This window comes from Nilaparvata lugens, chromosome 1 (genome assembly GCF_014356525.2).
Source record: "Nilaparvata lugens isolate BPH chromosome 1, ASM1435652v1, whole genome shotgun sequence".
NCBI lineage: Eukaryota > Metazoa > Arthropoda > Insecta > Hemiptera > Delphacidae > Nilaparvata > Nilaparvata lugens.
In genome coordinates, this window is record NC_052504.1 from 69,615,049 (window position 1) to 69,637,887 (window position 22,839).

At 34.4% G+C, this 22,839-nt stretch overlaps 1 protein-coding gene across 1 annotated transcript; it reads left to right on the forward strand.

The window, feature by feature from the left end:
• Nucleotides 1-341: 341 nt before the first annotated feature.
• LOC111045653 (lysyl oxidase homolog 3) lies at nt 342-22,665 on the forward strand. Its single transcript, XM_022331098.2, has 9 exons — nt 342-493; nt 6,135-6,324; nt 6,953-7,099; nt 8,429-8,628; nt 10,175-10,262; nt 13,097-13,351; nt 15,305-15,563; nt 19,547-19,799; nt 20,893-22,665. The coding sequence occupies exons 2-9, from the start codon at nt 6,141-6,143 to the stop codon at nt 21,013-21,015; spliced, it is 1,509 nt and encodes a 502-aa protein (XP_022186790.1). The 5' UTR covers nt 342-493; nt 6,135-6,140; the 3' UTR covers nt 21,016-22,665.
• The last annotated feature ends 174 nt before the right edge of the window (nt 22,666-22,839 follow it).

Here is a 22,839-nt window from a genome sequence, read left to right on the forward strand (position 1 = left end):
CAATCAGATTGCTGCAGCTCATCAAGTCCTGCTGTGCCGGAATGTTATATCGATCTAAAAGAATTTGGACAAGAGCGGGAGGAAGCGTAGAAGAGGGAGATAAAGAGCAGAAGAAGAGGTGGATATTGTGGAGGGGAAAGAGGAGTAGGAGGAACGAGAGACGACTCTAATTGATGCAATCTAATTTCTGCCGGATTATGAGGATCAAATAAACTAAATAGTCCAACCATAACCAGCAGAGTTGTCCGCCACCCGAAAGTCCTTGCTGCATCACAGTGGTTGACACCTCCCCCCCTCTTCAACCCCTGACCACTCCTTCCACTTTCCAGTTGTGCCCTGTGTCATTTGAGCCTCTTCAGACGGCAAGCAACATAGTGAAACCACAAGTGCCATTACCCCACGACACTCACTCAGTGCTTTCTTGACACTTGTAGCTGTAGCCAGCAACACAACACACCACCTCCATTCTGGATTACTATTATCACCAAATCAGGTCAGTCGATTATTACAATTATTTAAATTTGAATGCAAATGCGATTCATCCCTTCAACAATCAAAGGTAAAACTTTAAGGCGTGATAGGTTTCGACCATTGAGATTCATGGATAATTAAATTATTACCACAGATTCCAATATACAATAATAAACAAGGAAAATGAACTATAAAATGGATGTAATTGAAAACATTAGATTTTCCATTTTCAACTAAGACCTGTTACAATATACCTAGGTTTGAAATAACATTTTTAAAGTTATTGATATGCATAGTATAATTCAAGTAAAGTCAATTAATAAATAGGGTGAAGTTAATCGTGTACTTTATATCAATTTTATAGTTTCCACATCCTCTTCTCACACTTCCTATCTCAAATAATGATCATTTTGGTTTTCTTTGGAAAAATCTATAAAAATAAATAACAACTATTATTGAAATTTTATCAAAGAATCATTGTATGAAGGGTACTCATATTAATTATTAAAAATAAGTTGAATATTTATTAGCTTTGTTATTCCATTGATATAATTGATTGTTCAATATAAAGTAAAGAAATTCGATTGAAAATATAATATAGTACAATAATGGCCAACATCACAATCTGTGATAACGATTTAGAGGCGGAAACAGATTACTCCAAAAAATAGCATCTCTGATTTGCATTGAAAAAATGATTTCTTTAGAATATCATCTTTCTTCCAAATGAAGGAAGTTACCATAAATTTATAGAAAAAATTCTTCATCAATTTCAAGTTGATCCACTAGAATATGAATATCGAAATTATAATATCAAAATCCATATAAAATATCAGCACCAGTATTCATGAAGTATCAACAATAACAAAATATCATGAAATCTGTCTATATCTGCCTACATACATTTTGAATCTCATGGATGAAGACTGTGGGAAAATTCAATCACCTAATATGTTTTAGATTGAGGAAAACATTTTTTAAACGTGGTCATCTCTGTTTGGAAGAATCAGTTCTCCTATTCTCAGTTTTTCCACATGTACATACAGTACGCTAGCAACTTCTCGGCTGCATTTCAAATCCACGCGACGGACAATTCTATGTTTTTGAAAAGTTAGGGTCGGCTCTTGACGGGTGGCACAAGCAAGATGAATGAGTCCCTGGCCGCTCTAGTCCTGTTCCTCAACTCACTGACCATGAATTCTGATAAATTTCTGCTCCAAGTTATATATTCTCGTCACCGTCACCAAATGATTAATATGTTAGAAAATTCTCTCAACGAGGTAAATGTTGTTTATGACAATACACGTATAACGGAATCTGACATCTATCTATCTATCTATAATATAATAAAGGAAAGAATTGGCTTAATATACAAGTACGGGATAGGAAATTCACGAATGACGCATCATCACGTCTGAACTACTGGTCTGATTAAGATGAAATTTTTTATATACTCGTAGTTTCTTAATTTATCTAGGATGGTTATAGGCCTGTTTTGAAATCTTCAAGATTTCAGTAGGTCAAGTTTTCAGTTTGTCCGTAAACAAACAATAAATAAACGTAAATAAACAAATAATTAGAGCCTTGTGAAGCACGGGTTACCGGCTAGTCCATAATAATTATTATAAAGGAAAGAATTGTCTAACACATGTACGGGATACGGAATACATGTTTCGCGAATCATCACGTATGAACTACTGAACTGTTTAACTTTAAATTTTGCATAAAGATTCTAAATTTACCGAGGATAGGCCTATCTTCACTTCGCCAAGTTTTCAGTACGTTAAGTTATCATTTGTCAAGTTTTCAGTATGTTAAGTTATCATTTGTCAAGTTTTCATTACGTTAAGTTATCATTTGTCAAGTTTTCAGTACGTTAAGTTATCATTTGTCAAGTTTTCAGTACGTTAAGTTATCATTTGTCAAGACTCCAGTTAGCCGATTTTCAATACTATTTGCTGATTAAACTATTGCTGTTCTATTTTATACAAGAAGTAAATGGGTTCTGCGCTATTGGTATTAAATATTCATCGGGATCACTTTTCTCTTTCATTTTCATGTTTTAAACATTGTACGTATTGCTACAAAAGCTATTGCTATTGTAAAAAATGTTAAGATAAAAAACTATTATTATTTATTTAACATTGAAATTTCCCAAGATAATAATTCAAGTAATTTTCCTCCAAAAGCATATAATGAAGTTTCCATAATATGCAGAGAAAGCACATGATTCACAATCTAGGCCTTTTTCCAAAAAATCACATACTCTTTAGATTACGGTAACCTAGTTGTCCAGTCACTATATACTCGTACATTGGTGCTTGCAATTTATATTGTAGTTCTGATTTTCTAATATATCTTTTAGTTACATGAGAGGAGTCTAGAACAAATAACTTCATGCAAAATGTCCTTGTGGTAGATACAGAGTGGTCCAAAACCCTCGTATTTTCGGTTCATTTTCCAGTTTTCAGCTACTTCTACCAAATCCAGTAATCGGACAGAAAAATTTTCTCTCCTCTTTTTTCTAGATTATAAAGATCTGAATAGAATGATATCATTCGTAAGATCCCATCTCACATAGGAGAAATTGATGGCTTGAAGGAGTTCAAAAACACTCAGGGAATTCCTTATTGTATTGTGCCCGTACAGGTTAGCAGACTTCCTTGTTGAATAATGTTTGATTGATGTAGGTTATGTGGGATCTGTTGTGTTGAAATAGGAGGGATGGTAGATATTAGATTAAACTTTGACGTGTCATATACTGCGGGATCGTTGCTCCCTCAATGCAGTTCAATAATGGTGACGAACAAGAAAAGTAAGTAAAGTAAAGTATAAGTGTTTGAAATTTTGATCCTTGATGATCCTCATGCGCGCCTCTCCACTAGGAAATACTGAAATGAAGTGCATCTAACGGGTGATTCTCATAGAATATAATCTCATGAACTCATGTAATTGTGCAAAATATCAATGTGAGGACAATGTAGTCGGTGATGATGGTCGTAGCTGAAAATACAATACAAGGAGCATTGTTGTCAGATGTACCTGGAAATCTATTATGAGATAGAGCGCTCTACCTGATCTCAGATTGTAGAGCACAAAAATACGCCCAGAGGTATTTTGAATTATACATCTAAATGATAACAATCGGAAGATATTGTTTATCGAAAACTAAAATTCATCAGAATTGATTTTTTCTTAAAATTTTAATCATTTTCGAAAAATCAAATTCAGTACTCATTGGCGATAGAGAGTTCCAAATGATCTCATTCTATTCAGATTTTTATAATCTAAAAAAAAGACGAGAGCAAATTTTCTTTCTGATTACTGGATTTGGCAGAAATAGCTGGAAACTGGAAAATGAACAGAAAATACGAGGTTTTTGGGCTACTCTGTATCTAGCACAAGGAAATTTTGCATGAAGAAATTGTTTCTAGACTTCTCTTATGTATCCAAATAATATATTAAAAATCAGTACTACAATATAGATAGCAAGCACACCCCCTACTTATGTCTATATTCACTGGACTATAGATCTTTGAAGCATGATTTCAATAGAATAGAATAGAATAGAATAGAATAGAATAGAATAGAATAGAATAGAATAGAATAGAATAGAATAGAATAGAATAGAATAGAATAGAATAGAATAGAATAGAATAGAATAGAATAGAATAGAATAGAATAGATAGAATAGAATAGATAGAATAGAATAGAATAGAATAGAATAGAATAGAATAGAATAGAATAGAATAGAATAGAATAGATAGAATAGAATAGAATAGATAGAATAGAATAGAATAGAATAGAATAGAATAGAAGAGAATAGAATAGAATAGAATAGAAAGAATAGAATAGAATAGAATAGAATAGAATAGAATAGATAGAATAGAATAGAATAGAATAGAATAGAATAGAATAGAATAGAATAGAATAGAAGATAGAATAGAATAGAATAGAATAGAATAGAATAGAATAGAATAGAATAGAATAGAATAGAATAGAATAGAAAGAATAGAATAGAATAGAATAGAATAGAATAGAATAGAATAGAATAGAATAGAATAGAATAGAATAGAATAGAATAGAATAGAATAGAATAGAAGATAGAATAGAATAGAATAGAATAGAATAGAATAGAATAGAATAGAATAGAATAGAATAGAATAGAATAGAATAGAATAGAATAGAATAGAATAGAATAGAATAGAATAGAATAGAATAGAATAGAATAGAATAGAATAGAATTCTTTATTGTCATTGAACACATAGTGCAATTGACATAGTCATCAGGAAACATAAAACATACAACATTTACACAGACAAATACAAAATTACAGCGTTTCACAGAAGTCAATATGGAGTCGGAACACATATCACAATAGACTTCAACAAAAAATGAGTTCTATACATGAATGATACATGAATAGATATAGCCTAAGAATATATTTAAACAGTGGAATAAATCATAAAAAAGAAAGGCTCTCCATACTCAAATCATACCATTCTTGGAGTGAATATAGTGGTTTGGATTTCAGGAACTTGTACATTATAGTTCTAAATTTTCTAAAACGAACATTTCTAGCATCTAATGGTAACTTATTAAATAGTTTTATACTCATATAATCAAAGTTCATTTGAGTCTTAGTCAATCTATCCTGCGTTACCTGCAGCTGATACCTATTTCTTCTGATGTGACTATGAATATCGCTTCTTTGCATTAATTTATCGAGATTACCTTTAGCAAAAAGCAAACAATTAAGAATGAATAGACACGGTACAGTGAGTATTCCTAGTCTTGCAAAATGATCCCTACAAGACTCAGTGGATGGGATGCCAATCATTCTTCTCAGAACCTTCTTTTGCCACAGTAATACATCTTTAGCACCAGGAGCATTACCTCAGATCAGAATTCCATATAACAAATGAACATGGAAAAATGCATAATAGGCATTGATGACCAAATCAAAGCTGGTACATTATTTCAACTTGCCAAGTAAATATGTCACTCTAGATAAACGTTTACAGAGGTTCATTGTATGAGTATCCCAGCTAAGCTTAGAATTCAGGTGTATGACTAAAAATTTCACATTGTTGTTCTCTCTAGTTGTTCTCACATGGCTAGGTTTAGTTCATAGAAATATGAAGCAGTTGGACCTGACAAATCAGACGACCCAGGATCGTTCGAACTGGAGACTGAGATCAAGGAGAGCCGACAAAAAGGCAAGGAGGAAGAAGATTGTTGTTCTCTCTAGCAGATTTTAAGCTAAACAGTAACTGTTTTGTTGCTATTAACGATCAACTTATTAACACTAAACCAATACTCAGCTTTATTAACAATGAGCGCTGTTTTCTGGCCAAGCTTTCCTGGATCTTTATCATTTATCAGAATGTAGTATCATCTGCGTATAATATACATTCACCCCCAGTTCCATAATCAGGAAGGTCATTTATATAGACCAGAAAAAGAAAAGACCGAGGACCGGGCCCTGTGGGACACCATATCTAATATCAAGTAGCCCAGACTTATTTATAATTATTTTATATTGGGAAAAGTTTAACAGGCCAATTTTGACTATTGCAAAACTAATGTGTGTAATATAGAATTTGTATGAAGTATTATTTGACTGTAAATTTCATGCGGTTTATTTAAGATTTTTTTGCAGATAACAATGCATTTCTTCTGGATCAACAATGTTCTACTCACTTTGATGATCCTGAACTTCTTAGAAGTAATGAGTATGGGTAATTCGACCCCTTATGATCAAAAAGCTAATTTTTTGAAGAAATACTACAAGAAGCACCACAAATACGAAGGAGAACTTCAGCTAGTAGACGGTGACAGTAGAAATGAAGGTAAGGTCTATGATTTTATTGTGCTGTTATTATTCAGATACAACATTAAGTCCTTCTTAGAGTACCGTAGTCACGATTATTTTGAGAATGTCTTAAATAAGTAGGGAAGTAGCCTACATAATATTTAGTACATATAGTAGGGTAGTATATGATACAAAATTTGTAAGTAAATTTATAGTACCTATAACTAGTGTATATCCATGTTTAATAGAACATTAGCATAACAGTGACCAGGTCACTCCCATGTTATCGGATGGACACTTTAATTGTCGGTCCCGGCTGAAATATGACAGTCGTAAGGCTCATTGATGGCTTAAATGATATGTTCAAGCGAGGTGGAACCCTCCCGCAAGGGAATGCCAACCATCAAAAGCCATACGAATTTTCTTTTCAGAACATTAACAGCATGAGTACTTGGAGGCAAGTTCCCAAACATTTTTGACTTCAATACCCACAATATATCAATCAATTATTGTGATACGAATAATAATATTGTTATATCCAAAGTACAGTAGCCTACATCTGAGGCTGCTGACTACTGAAAGGAAAAATTGGTATATTACTGTAGTCTAATACAGATACTTCCAGTATATTTTGAAAATAGATCATTTATATTTACATTTTGTAGGAACTGTTGAAATATTTCATTTTGGACGATGGGGCAACGTATGCGATGACGAATTCGATGAGAGGGAAGCTGATGTAGTGTGCCGGCAATTGGGCTTCAGCCGAGCGACACGGTTCACTCACAATGCACATTTCGGATTGGCAAGAAGTAAGTTTTCAAACAAAACAATAAATAGCACCTGATTTTGACAATTTGGAACAATAATAATGATTTATATTATTATTTATAACATTTTTAAATTAAATTCCTTAATCTATAAGACCAACGGTTTGCTCGTTGGAGTCAGTGATCACGCGCCGGTCTAATAATCAAGAGAACCCGAGTTCGAATCTCGACCGGGTCAAACGTCTTTGACCACAGCATAATCACATAGATAGGGCCACCCCGTCTTTCGGAGGAGACGTTAGTGTTTTTTACCTAAAAAGTAGTCTCATCATCATCCCTCTCTCACTCATTATCCACGCACAAAAGCCTAAGAGCTTATGTGGGCATCACCCTCAGTATAAACTAGGTTTTATTCTCAGGTTTATTTAAAAAACACCCAAGTCTTCTCTTATACTTTTTCAGTATTTCTTGACTACCACTATTTCTTTCAACTACTACTACTTGACTATAATGTAAGTAGGCCTACTTACCCAACTTGCTTCTCTATGAAAATATGTTTGTTATGCTCTCGTTATCAATTCATAGACAGCCTATCCGTTTCTATCCATGTTACTTTTCCCATTATATGTTCTTGCTTATTAATCAATCTTGAGTTTATGTTTGAAAATGTATTTGGCATGTCAAAGGTTATATCGATGTCTTTGATAGGCATAAAGTTAGTGTTTTTTTATATTAGAAGCCCAGTTGGATGTGATAAGGAACTAATAATAATTTGTGTTAAATTCGAGAGGTGTTTCGAAAATTGAATCTATTCTCATTTATTATTAGTAGGTATAGAGAGAAAATAAAAAAAATTCCAAATCAAATATGAACATTCACCAGTTCTTATACGCTTTATAGGAATTAATTCAATATCCAAGTATGATACTGTTCATTATAGTTGTAATGTGTATAATCTCTATTCTGCTTGTTTGAAAAAAGTTGCTCATCCTTTTTATAAGATTTTTATAACAAATAATCATCAGGCTACCTTGGATTTTATTCAACCTCCGATTGGCCAGACATAAATACGAATGCCTATAAGAGAACTATTTTATCACTGAAAGTTACTAAGACGCATGATTATTCTTCAACATAATTGCCGTGAAGATGAAGGCATTTATCATATCAGTGGATCAGCCTACTAAGATCCTGTTGATAGCATGTTGGCGCCAAATTAGTTTGAGTGGGGTATGCTCTATGTTTTTCAATGATTCATGAATATCGTTAAAACCTATATTTTGTTCAAAACTCGGAAATAATTATCATTTTGGAAGCCATGAATAAATACACTCATCTAGACAATGCTTATTAGACATGACTTTATTGCAGGAAAATACTGGATGGATAACATCTACTGCACAGGCAGTGAGAAGAGATTGGCTGAATGCAGATTCGACGGGTGGGGCTCCAGCGACTGTTCCCCTTCTGAGGCAGCTGGAGTCATCTGCGAAGATCCTCAACAAGAAATCAATAGTCAGTCAAAATCGGCCATACAGAGTTATGGCGCAAAAACTTCAAATCGGATAAACGTCAGTTCCCCACTACACAATATTTAATTATTTCTAACAGTAGTGTATATTTGTAAGGAAAATTCTATTACAATTTAATTCATTCAGTCCTTCTGCACTCTGCATAGCAACTACATGTGAATCAGGGGCGCCATTTAGGGGCGGCAGAGGGGGGCCTAGGCTCCCCCCAAGGATCAGATGAATAATAAAAATGCGGGTCTATATACACGAATCCTTAGAACTCATACTGGTTTAATATTTTTTGTAAACAGCAGTAGTATAATTCCTTCTACAGTAACAAGAATGTAGCAAAATTGCCTTGAAAGTATGGGTATGGAGTAATAAAGAAGAATATATTTTTCTCTGTGGTATAGTTGAAGCTTAAATATAGAATGTGTACAATTATTGATGAGGGCACAATAAGTGAGTTATTGCATAAATTTCAACGTGAGAATGAACAAGTTGCAAGATATCACAGTGAAAGCAAAAGAAAGGGCACAATCAGACAATCAATAATGTATGTACAGAGTTGGTGAGAATTATGGGAACAGCTTAATGTTTCTTTAGCTTTCTAACTGAAAGTTATTTTCCAATTAGAATATGATCCCCAATGAAATTGTTGAAATTGTTATTGTAAAAGAAAAATGTATCTTTTACCATGATTTTTAAGAAATCTGTTTCAGTGTATTCCTACTTTAGGGCCTCTCTGTAGGCCTTTATTTCTAATAAATACTTCATGATTCATACTAATAATGTAGTAATGCCTATATGCTTGTATTGATACTTCAATCACATTTGTATAAAACTGGAGAAAATGAAGCATATAATAACATCTTCGAATGTAACATTTATGGGAAAACCCAGGACCCTCTATCCTTTGGGCGTATTCCTTCCCTCCCCCCCTTCATACCTCTTGGTTTTTGCCCCCCCCCCCCAGCAGTTTGGTGAAATGGCGTCACTGATTGTGAATGCTGCAAATATGTAGGCCTACCCCAATTTTAATAATCAATAATACGAATTTAATCTATTCTTATCCTGTCTTTTCTAATGTCAGTTCATCATAAACGGTAAGCTTGTTGTTAATATAGAAAAGTTATTACTGAATCAAAATAAGAAATTGACATGGAAAATAAAAACTCAGCAGGGACCGGTATTCATTTAATACTAATGTCCGTTTCATGTATTTTCAAGTTACCGTATTACAAATATAAAACATAGGCCTACATACTATTCACACAACTTACAAACTTCACTCCATACGATAACATATTTAATAACTAGTGACCCCCTGGCTTGGATAACTCGCTCATGAACTGTTGTAAATCTTTGAAATCCGCAGCTTTTAATCATACAGAATTGGTGAAAATTATGGAAACAGCTAAATATTTATTTTATAAGAATAATTTTGACAGTGGGTTACATTGGGGATCCTATTCGAAATAGAAAACTACCGTACTCTTCTGTCGCAAAATTTCTCTCATAGCAATTTGTTTTATCAATCATTTCCAGTCTGATCTTCTGACTACCTATTGTATTACATTTTTATTGGATTATGTTATTGATTCAGGATATTTATGGCGGAAGAATGCAAGTTCGACTAGCAGGCGGTCGTGTATACAGCGAAGGGCGCGTTGAAATACGGCATAGTGGAATGGGTGAGTGATCGATCTAAACGCATTTTGTTTGCCTATAATTTGTTTGTATATAATAAAATTTTCGCCACACTGCACAGAAAGCAGCTGTTTTCTAGTCCCTACGTAGATCTGAAAGACCTTGTTTGCAGACGACTCTCGTCTGACGTCAGAAAAGGGTTTCTTTTCCGGTCTAGCCCAGAAAGTTGTCTCTTTCCAGCCGCTCATGGAAGTAGTTAATAACTCAACCGCTAGATCGGGCGAGTGTCCACTTTCATCATCAGCTGAAGTCGCCATGATTTCAGTTCCAGTTTCGAATCAAACTAATTCGCTTCGCAACCAGTTTTATTCAATTAGACTATTTATTGTTGATTAGCGCATTCCAAATGTTCAAAAATGCTTGAAGATGACGACGCCTGTGATATTCCAAGTGAAATTTTAAAAGAATCTGAAATCCTGACTGCAAATCTTCTACCACTAAAATCAAGAGATAGGTATGATAACGAGTATTCTTTAATTTGTAAGTGGTGCAACAATAGAGACATAAGAAAAGTGAACGATGATGTTTTATTAGTTTATATGTCAGAATTGGCGAAAAAAATAAAACCTTCCACTCTTTGGAGTAAACTTTCCATGTTAAAATCGTGTCTGTCATTAAAAGAGAACATAGACGTGAATAGGTTTCCAAAGACTACAGTATTTGTGAAAAGACAAAACATTGGATACTAACCGAAGAAATCCAAGACTCTCACAATGCAACAAATCACCAAATTCATTCTTGAAGCTTCTGATGAAATTTGGCTCTTGGCAAAAACAGTTTTAATTTTTGGTATATTTGGGGCTTGCCGAAGAGATGATATAGTCAATTTAAATGTAGACGACGTTGAGGATAATGGGCGTTTTTTAATTGTATTTGTTCGAAACGGCAAAACACAAATCCCACGTACTTTTACTATTACCAATGATGGATGTTCATTCAATCCATGTGACATCTGTCGAAAAAAACTGTCATTAAGGCCAAAAAATATCACAAATCGAAGATTATTTATGAAGTTTTGCAATGGAAAATGTACAAATCAGAATGTTGGAACGCATACTATCGCTGCTGTTCCATGTAGAATAGCAAAATCCTTAATCTCGAAAATCCTGAAGACTATACAGGGCACTGCTTTCGAAGAACATCAGCAACAATGCTCGTAGAAGGGGGAGGTGATGTATTAGCTTTAAAAAATCATTGAGGTTGGCGTTCTTCAACAGTTGCAGAGGGCTACGTTGAACAATCTGTAAGACGAAAGGTTGAGATTTCCAAAAAATTGTTCAGTGGGACCAAAGCTGAGGAGCAACATAACAATCAAGAGCTGGAAACAAGAACGAGTGAGGCAGAACCTGAAATTCAACAAAACACTTCAACTGTTTCAGTACAACAACATGAACTATTAAATAAAGCGATAAACATACAAAATAATACCAATTGTACTTTCACTATAAACATTGAAAAGCTATAAAATATAGAATTCTGAAAAGTCAAGTTACAAAAAGTCAAGTTACAAAAAGTCAAAGTTCTAATTTTTTTGCAAATAATATTCACATGAAAAAAGTATGAAGTTCAGTTTGTTTTTTGTATACCGTTAGCCTAATGTGTCAATAGGAGAATAAAATTGAGTTTTTTATACTATGTGTCAATAAAAAGAGTTTTCATGATCTTGGTTTTTTCATCAAGGTTTATAGCCTAATGATTTTAATTATAATACATCTCTACACACTACAAATTCAGATTAATACAATTTACAAATAGTCTACATTTGCAAAAAACTTTTTTGAAAATGTGTTTGGACAACTGTGCCATTGGTGCATTGTGTTCAGGAGGGTGAGATCGGAAATTTCCACCCCACTTTGAGTACCCTACGACGTCTGGTTCTTGAGATATGAGACATCAAAGTTCCCCCCCCCCCCATCATAAAACATTCTTATTAAATTTATTATTCTTATATAGCTGATGCCAAAAAGTTAGGCGGCTTCATGGGTCACATGGTGTAACCTACTCACAGCTGATGCAATGCATCTATTTATTGTCTCTTTTGATTTAAAAATCATCACCTAGCCAAGCTAGATGACAACTCTACTTGACAACATCAGCTTTTGGAGACCCACAAAACCGCCTAACTTTTTGGCGTCAGCAATACCTGTAGTGTGGCGAAAAATATCGTTCGCACCACGGGCAAAAATGTTTTTCCGGCTCTCAATCTTTTCTAGTCCTCGGCCTACGGCCTCGGACTTGAAATGATTCAAAACTTTAAAAAGAATATGGTTATACAATATTATTTTTCATTAATTTAAATGAGGCTACCTGAAGGTTTTATTACATAGAATGATTCAAATCTGAAAATTTCTCCGCAGATAGCATATCTGCTACTGTAAATACTATGCAGCATCCACATCCCAATGAAAGCCAATGACGGCCAGCGCCAGTGTGGATGGGTGGTTTGCCTAGGTATATGGACTATAACAGCTCCATCATATAGGCATCAACAGCTCACTGGGCCGACATGTGGATTAGGCATTACTGTATCTCATACAGTAACATTAGACTATTTCTTGATAGAATCAATCATGTGGTATTTTTTAAAGATATTCTTCTTCTTCTTCTTCTTCTTCTTCTTCTTCTTATTCTTCTCGGGATAAGGCGTACACACCTGTTCCGATTTCAAAGAACATAACTACTCATCTTACCATCTTTTTAGAGGTCTCCCAATATTTCTGCTAACATAAGGTCTATTATTTCATGACAGAATTTGGAATTCTGGTATCTGGCATTCGTTTAACATGGTTTTTCTAGTTGAATATGTTTTTTTGTTAAGATTGGGGTGCGATTTGCGGCGACGGCTGGAGCCTGTTGGAGGCGAGCGTGGTGTGCCGGCAATTGGGCCTGGGCTACGCACAAGACGCCCTGCAGACCGACTTCTTTGGCGGCAACCGGTCGGCCATCTCCGTGGCGGGTGTCACGTGTCAAGGCAGCGAGGCCAGTCTCGAGCACTGCACCTTCCAGCAGCACAATCGCCAGCTCAGGTGTCCTGGCCACACTCACAACATCGCTGCTGTCGTCTGCACTAATGGTCACATGCTCATTCATTAATTGAATTATTCATTATGTTCTATTGCTATTCCAATACCAATATTATTATTATCGGCAGATGGAAATAAATTGGAAGTTGCATTTGTTAAAATGCTAAATAATAAATAATAATTATCAATCAAAATTCCAAATAAATTCTGTAAATCACCCCGAAGACTTCTGCTACTGCAAATATTGACAACAGGGTAAACAGCCAGTTAAAAATTGGTTGAGTGCTTCTATACAAAAAAATTGTTTTGTATAGTAGCGCTCATCGAATTTCCAACTGGCTGTTTACCCTGTTGTCAATATTTGCAGTAGCAGAAGTCGTCGGGGTGATTTACATAATTTAATTGGAATTTCGTTTAATAATAATTAATTATTATTATCGTACAATACTATGAATTCTACTTTAATTGGAGCATCGATTAATTGTAACATATTATCACAGTGTCTGTCCGGATAATTGATTTTTATTCAATTGTATCGTAGCTCTAAAGTGTAGACGCGATTGAAACTTTACATATTGAGGCCTTCAGTCAACAGTATTTAGTAGTACGTGTGTATGTAAGGCTGGCCACTAATGGCAGGACACACCTGATAAACATGGATGCCGCCGGCAATTGTACACACATGTCTTCAAACATGTTGTGTCATCACGGAAAGGCTTCAAACAAAATTTTTGGGTTAGGTTGTGTATCTTCGATTTTTGTAGTTTATTTTTTCGTTACTACTATTTTTGAGGTTGAATTATTTTTTTATTATAGTAATTTGTAATTTTCCAGTGGTTTATTTATTGTTATTGATTGTTTATTTTATGTTAGAAGCTGCTGTCGAATAGCTGGTTTTTGTTCAAAGCCTGTCGCTGATAACATTCTAGTTAAAATACACTAGTAGTTCTGTGAACAGTAGACCTCACGCAGTATTCTCATCTGCAAGTACCTGATTGAAACTATAGACCTTATGGGGAATACAGCGATATACTGGCTTCTCCACACATTTGTGTAATCACTTGTCAGCTGATCTATGATGAATAATTCTATAGTGTGATTTTTACTCAAATATTTGCGTATGGAGGAGGCTCCTTTTTCGTTTTATATTATCCTTGAAATGCAAAATTTTCAAAAACCTTGTATATACGTCGACGCGCAATTGAAAAAGGAACATACCTGTCAAATTTCATGAAAATCTATTACCGCGTTTCGCCGTAAATGCGCAACATATAAACATTCAAACATTTAAACATTAGTAGTTCTTTGAACAGTAGACCTCACGCAGTATTTTCATCCACAATTACCTGATTAAAACTATAGACCTTATGGAAATATAGCAATAGACTGGCTTCTCCACACATCTGTGTAATCACTTGTCAGCTGATTTATGATGAATAATTCTATAGTCTGATATTTACTCTAATATTGACGTATGAAGGAGGCTCCTTTTTCCTTCTATATTATCCTTGAAATGCAAAATTTCCAAAAACCTTGTATATACGTCGACGCGCAATTAAAAAAGGAATATACCTGTCAAATTTCATGAAAATTATTACCGCGTTTCGCCGTAAATGCGCAACATATAAACATATAAACATTCAAACATTTAACCATTAGAGAAATGCCAAACTGTCAACTTGAATCTTAGACCTCACTTCGTTCGGTCAATTAAGAGAATTGCCAAACCGTCGACTTGTATCTTAGACCTCACTTCGCTCGGTCAACTAATTCAGTTAGGCTTTCAGTTTTATTGTATTATCCAGCATATGTCCGGATAACCGGTCATCCGGATAACCGATGTCCCAATAAATGATTGATGTACTGTACTACTTATATGGGATATAGTCTAATATGGGTCAGCCTAATATGATAGTCACTAAATCACTTTCTCGAATATACTTCAATGCAATTTCTTCTACGACTTTCAATAAGTGTGAGTTATTGTGTTGTGTTGTATGCAGCCATGGCAGATTTGGTGATCGACCACTACGAGATAGAGCGCACAGCGCACCTGGAGGACAAACGCCTGTACCAGCTGCAGTGCGCCATGGAAGAGAACTGCTTAGCATCCACCGCCTACCAGCTCAGGCGCCAGAACCACAACTGGTTCCACCACACCAGGCGTTTGCTCAAGTTTACGGCGCGCATCCACAACTCGGGAACGGCCGACTTCAGACCTGCCGTACCCAAGCACCTCTGGCAGTTCCACCAGTGTCATATGTAAGCTCACTATTTTATACATTAATATTTAGAAAACACTTCACCTATATTGGCTACTTTTGTTCAAATAAATAAAAAACAATATAAAAACTTGTAGTACCCTTTATTAAAATCTTTAAAATCTTTTTTTAATGACTAGTTTCGACCATAGGTCATTTTCAAGTTGAATATTTTTTGAAAGGGAACTACAAGTTTTTATATTGTTTTTATTTATTAATTTTTAGTTATCTATTCATGCATTTATTAACAAATACACATGATCAAATCAATAATAATAATTGAGAGAGAATGAACAGGAACAACCCAAAACTGTTTCTCTCATGAATTTGATAGTAGTTAATAGAGAGTGTCTCACGAAATGTGCAACAGCCGAAGACCATAGGAAAATTTTCTTAAATCGACCTTGGTTTTCGATTTTTTTGAAAAACGTCAATAACTAGAAATCTATCAGTCAACATTCAATTCTAGAATATGGTTGGAAAGAGGAAGAAATTACCAATAAGCTTCATATAATAAGTTTTTTTATTTGACGCTTTTGACATTTTTATGGGCGTTCAAACTGTTCAAAATTTGGCTTTGAACTCGACGAATGTACTATTCAGCTTTGAGCGCCCATAAAAATTATGTATAATATTATGAAGGTATGGTAGCGTTTATTGCAATAAGTTCCATTCACGGTCTAAACCAGCAGCTGATCTATCTTTGTTCAAACCGAGATGGCGCCTACGGGCCGTAATTTGCAAGTAATTATCAAATACTAGCAGATAACCCGTGCTTTGCTCTGGGGAAAATTTGGTGTTGTAAAATGTGTTCTCCTTATGTCCAGGAAACATAAAAAATTAGAATAATTATTTATTATTTTGTTCAAAATTACATGGATAATCTTTAGAAGAGTTGAAAATTGCCAGCAAAAAATGAGTTTGATAGGTCTTGAACCTGCAACCTTTGATTCATGAACTCGCGCGCTACTAACAAAACTACAGAGTAATTTGAAGTAAGGCCTGTTTGGTTGGGCTTTTACAGTTACGTAAACTTAGAATAAATTTGTTTTAATTATACAATTAGAATTAACTGGTTAATAGCAATAAAAATCTGCTTATGTACATCATCGGTAAAATCTGGATCTTTATACAAAATTTCAGTTAATCAGTTCAGTAGTTTCAATTTTAATTTCAATTTTTATTGATGTCATGCATTGTACTATTGTACATTAAGTAAATTTACTAAGCGATTGAAGTTGTGTATTATTATACAATATTGACAAAAGTCAAATACATAGTCACATTGTTAAATTACATTGTAAAAAATATTAAGATATTTAAATAACAAAAAATAATTCAATTCGATGACAAGTTGACAAGTTGACAAGAATCACATCATTTTAAAAATCTCTCAATTCAAAAAGTTATATTATACTGTAAAAGGATTTTTCGATCAGCCAATTCTTCAACTTAATCTTCAACAAAACTTCAGAGTCAATCTCAGATATAACAGGTGGGAGAGAGTTCAATATTTTCCTGCTCATGTGATCAGGACTACCTTGGAAAAAAGACGTTCAATGTGCATCTAGTCTTAGAGCATTCCTAGACCTCGTGTTGTACCCGTGTATATCTGATCCTCTAGCCCAGGAAGCTCTATGTTTGAGTCCATGTAGTGCAGCCTCGAGTATGTATAGACAGGGAAGCGTCAGAATTGTAGCACTTTGTAACAGTAGCCTGCAAGGGGTTCTAGGAGGTTTCCCCAGCATCATCCTCACCACTCGCTTCTGTGCCTTGAACACTCTGACAATTCCAGTTGATGAGCCCCACAAGATCAAGCCGTAGGTCAGTAGCGGTTGAAAGTAACCATAATAAGCCGAGAATACTACTTTCTCGTTCAGACTCGTCGTTAATCTTGATATCGCAAATGTTGCCCTACTAAGTCGCTTCACGACCTCAACCACGTGCTAATTCCACCTCAATCCAAAGTCAAACTCGATTCCTAGAAAACCACAAGCACCTGTAGATTTGATTTGTTTTGAATCCAACTTGAAATTTAGTAAATTAGAGAATTCTGGGCGGTTGGAATTACTAATAGAAAAATCCATAAAACAGATTTTTTCGACATTGACTTTCAGTTTATTTGCCTTACACCAATTCTCTATGCTTTTTGTGACACGCTCTCCCTGCCTCAGCAATTGCTGCAGATCATTCTCAACAATAAGAAAGTTCGCATCATCTGCAAATAGAACGCTACTGGCAAGAGGAACATTACTTGGTAAGTCATTTATATACAATGAGAACAATATCGGACCGGGGACTGTTCCCTGTGGTACTCCCCTTTTTAACTGGCAAATTTTCGACCTGTATTTATGATTCACTACTTTTTGTTTTCTGTCCTCAATTTCTACAACCTGCACTCTAACAGTGGTAAATGATTTCAACCATTCTAATGCTGAGCCTTTAAATCCATAATGCTGCATCTTTTCTACAAAATAACATGATCAATACTATTATATCAAAAGCCAGTTGTAAATCGATAAAGAACCCCAAAGCCTTTTCTCAGCATCCAGTGACTTGTATATTCCGCATAATAAGTTATTAATGGCATCAATAGTCGACTTTCCACGTCGAAACCCGAACTGGCTTGAGGAGAGAATTCTGTTAGCTTCAAGGTGTTTTAAAATGGTAGTTATAGCCAATTTCTCATGCAACTTGGCAAATGAGCTCGTGACTGATATTGGTCGAAAATTACTCACTTCTGTAGTGGATCCTTTTTTATGGATGGGAATAACTTTGCCCACTTTCAATTGACAGGGAAATGTTCCTGAGCTGAACGATAGATTGATAAGCTTCGTTATTACACTTCTTATTGGATCAAAACACTCCTTTAATATACAGCTTGGAATATCATCCATTCCATTCGAAATTTTGCTTTTAATATTGTTCATAGTTGAAGAAACCTCGTCCTCTGTGAATTCAGGGAATCTCTCCAATGTGGCGCCTACATACTTAACATTTAACAGTAAGGACTTGGAAGATACGTTAGATTGAGGAATTTCATTGGTAGCATTTATAAAGTACTCATTTATCATATCTGGTATGTCAACAATTGAATCGATTTGAACTCCGTTAATAGCTTTCGGATACTTTGTTTTCACGGTATTTGTGACTGTCTCCATTTTTATTTGTTTCCAAATTAGTTTAGATTTATTCTCAGATGACTCAAGCATTCTCTCTGCATAAGCTTGCTCTGATGAATTAATTGAATGTTCTATCACTCGTGATAAGTCCTTCAGTCTATCCCTATGTGTTATTTCAGTTGGAAATTTTCTCGCAAGTAGTAGAAGGTCTCTTTTAGCTTCACAGGCATATTCTAGTAGCGGTGATGTCCATTTAATTTAATTTTATTTTTTTTTCATTTTTCTTCTTCCGATAAACAATTGGGAACGATTCACTGAATGCTGTACAATACATACTCAAGAAATGATTGAATTTTGCATCAACACAATCTTAATTATTAATCACCGTTGACCAGTCTAATTCAATAAGGCGTTTGTAGAATTTTTGTTTCATCCTCTGAAAATATTCTTGATGAGAAGAGATATCCATCACTTCTATCGGTGTTCTTCAATGAATAATTCACAACTTGAGCACAATGGTCAGAAAGTCCTATTTCGATAATATCTACATATTCAACCTCAACCATTGCTTTCTCTAAAAAACTTTTTTAGAGCCTAGTTCTGACGTGATGATGCGTTATTCTTGTTTTCCTATCCCGTACATGGGACGACGACTCTTTCCTTTATGATAAAGTACCTACCTTTAAAGTACCTATGAAGTATATCTCCACTCAATTGTAGAGTATACTATAATATACTATACTATCAATGTATGAAATATGATAGTATAAGTATTTAACACCTTCTTGGACAACTAACTTCAATGCTTTAATTATGTAAATTACACATGAATAATATTTATATGTATATTATTGTTGATCAGGCACTACCACAGTATGGAGGTGTTTGCGACATTCGACATACTGGACAGATATGGACGCCGGGTGGCCGACGGACATAAGGCCTCCTTCTGCCTGGAGGACAACCAATGCATGCCGGGCGTCAGGCCCAACTACGCATGCGCCAACTACGGCGACCAAGGCATATCGGTCAACTGCTCCGATGTGTATCGATACAACATCGACTGCCAGTGGGTCGACATCACCGAGCTGAAGCCTGGTTACTATACATTCAAGGTGACTACTTACTTATTCTAGGCCTACATTGTTTAATGAATGTCCATAGTGGAATGGAAAGTTTCTTTAAAAGTCCGTTTTCTTTATCGTATTAAACCGACAGGTTGTAGGATAGGCTACCATATATCAAGAAGCTGGACTACTTAAGCGCACTCAAATGAAAGCTTTGAGAAAATGGTGGTTAGCACTTAACGTTTTATTATTTACATAATTCAAAAAACGCGGTATATATGTTCACTCGCTAAATCATGATGCACATCAAAGCTATAACTGATTTAAAGAAAACATAGGTATCCTAACAAGACCTGATCAGATACCTCAGGTTCTCAGTTACCTTTTGCTTACTGATTATAATTCTGTACGTTCTATAATATTTAATACGACTTTTTTACAGCATTAAATTATATAGCCTATATCACTAAAAGGATTGATAGAATACTCATTAAGAGATTAATTATTATTTTCAGTAATCAATATCCTGCAGGCCTATATCTACTGAACAAAAAACTGACAAAGTGGCCATTCTCTGAATGATTATAATAATATATCAAATTAGGTACAGTACTAGACTTGAAAATCGCATTTCAGTGTATGGATGACTAATTTGGGTCTTATTATATTACTTGGTATTGTATTATTCAGGTATATCGTATTTATTGTAGTATTTTAAAGATATGCATGATATATCAATGGAAAATAGATTTTAGGAATGCCTTTACTGTATCAACTTCAGTGGAGTATGATTGTTTATCAACTTTTCATGTACTGAAATTTAGATCGTCGTAAATCTTGCATAACATTACTGTATAAATCTATTTCACATTAAAATATATAGGCTGATAATTATATTTATTCATGGATATATAGGTATGACATATCTCTACAATATTGTAATCAATACAGTATAAGTATAATTGAATAATATAATTTCTACTGTTTCAGTTGTTAGAGTATACGAGTTTCAAGATTTTGTTGGAGGTGAAAAATAATTATATTGATTTTATTATAATTGAGGCAAGTAATTTTTAGGTTAATAGTCTCTAATTTCACCTAAAAAAGACTAATTTTCTTATGTTTTTAATTTTCCAAACAGGTATCCATCAATCCCGAATTCAAAGTTCCGGAAATGAGATTCGACAACAATGCAGCAGTATGCAAGATGTATTACTCGGGCTCATCAATCAACATCAATGATTGTAACATTCAGCGGCCATGAAATTGCACATTGACAAGATTTCTGATAACATCGAAAATTACCATTTCTAATGTATTTTGACGTGATCCTAGCCTTGAATCTGTTTGTATATGGTAGTCCTTGATTAAGACTTGGTGTTTAACTACAGATTCTGATGAGTAAGTCAGACGTATTAACTTGATATTATAGTCCTACCAGAAATTGGTCGGAGATTCAAAATTTGTATTACTAAGACAACATGATTGATATGAAAATGATAATTTTATCTAATCGATTATGTATCCATACAGGATTTTATAGAATTATCAATATCTATGGACTGAATAATTGTTCAGCCTATCATCCAACTTTTGATATTCGTCAATATCCAAGCATTTACTACGCATTTAATAGTGATTCAGTTGTATATCCATTTTATTCCCTACATCAGTGATCTAATGGGAAGAAATATGCCTGATACAATATTACAGTAGCATTAAATAATTGGATATTAAATGCTTCTATAAATTATTATGTATTATTAATTTTGTAATACTAAGCTACATTTTGTAATATATAACTACTGTCAATAATAATAATTATTTCAATATAGCCTGAGTTAATGATAGTTGTTTGAAATGAATAATAAATGTCATCTTCAGAGTTGTATTAATGATGCCTTTAACTTCCCATATATGGGTTTCCTTTACCAAAAATGTACCTATATCATTTACTTGTTTATTAATCCTTTGTCATTAAAGAGTATGTAACGCATGCGACTGTATTTAAACAATTTTTGTTATAAAATAAGAATCATGCGCTTCTCTCACTCTTATGATATTATATTCAATGTAACTGAACTGATGAGAATTAGCGCTAGCATATTGGTGGGAAAATATTGAATTCCAATGCAAGCCTTGAAATTATGAAAACTCTTCTTCTCTCAGAAACCTAGCCATTTATGAGAAATGATAAATATAAAGTTGAGATTCAAAATATTTTGAAGTCGTTTCTCGCAAAAACTCCACCAAAAGAGCATTGAAAGTATGCGGATTTGTTCTTTTTCCATACCGCATAACGAATCAACATACATATGCTCAGATCAGAACAATTATTCATGTGCTTTGAATGTTGCCTTGAAGAGAGAAGAGTCATTATGACATGACAACAATAAGCTGATTGATACATATGAAATGTAGTTTGGAAAGTAAGAAGGAGCTGTGAGATTAATGACTCCTTGCGTGGTGAAGATATTGTAAGATTCATCAAATCAGGTAGAGTACAGTGGATTGGGCACTTGTCTAGAATGCATGTGGACAGAATATCCAAACGTCTGTGGCGAGAAAATTTATCAACAGACGTAGGAAGGGTAGACGACCGAGGAATATGTGGATTGATGACGTAGAGAAAGATTTGCGGATCCTGGGGGTGCGTAATTGGAAGATGCAGGCAGATGATCTAATTGTATGGAGAGGCTTAGTAAAGGAGGCCATGGGTCACATCGGCCTGTAAACCTAGGTGTAAAGTATGGTCACCATTAGGTTTTGGCTCTATTTCTTCATGCTATTTCTAATAGGGAATACCAAACTTTAGGAAGCAAACGGGTGATTCTCATTGAACTTGATCTCATTAACCCAAATATTTCTGCGATGGAGGCTGTAGAATAAATAAAACGTTCAAATAGAGTGAAAATGGATATTTATTTATAAAAATAATACCCTTCACGTACCATGCTCACATTTGTATATGTAGATAGAATGTTTCCTTTTTTAATTTTTAATATAGAATATTGACTTTACTATTTTCTTTAAATTCTCTAAAAACTAGACATTTATAAAAAGTTATCATCAATATTCTCTCAATGCG

What these genes read in the sequence shown, in the direction of transcription:
- LOC111045653 (XM_022331098.2), top strand. Translation starts at nt 6,141, where the DNA reads ATGCATTTCTTCTGGATCAACAATGTTCTACTCACTTTGATGATCCTG. An exon ending in AAACTTCAAATCGGATAAAC is followed by an intron (nt 8,629 to 10,174) that starts GTCAGTTCCCCA and finishes TTATTGATTCAG; the next exon opens with GATATTTATGGCGGAAGAAT. An exon ending in CAGTTCCACCAGTGTCATAT is followed by an intron (nt 15,564 to 19,546) that starts GTAAGCTCACTA and finishes ATTGTTGATCAG; the next exon opens with GCACTACCACAGTATGGAGG.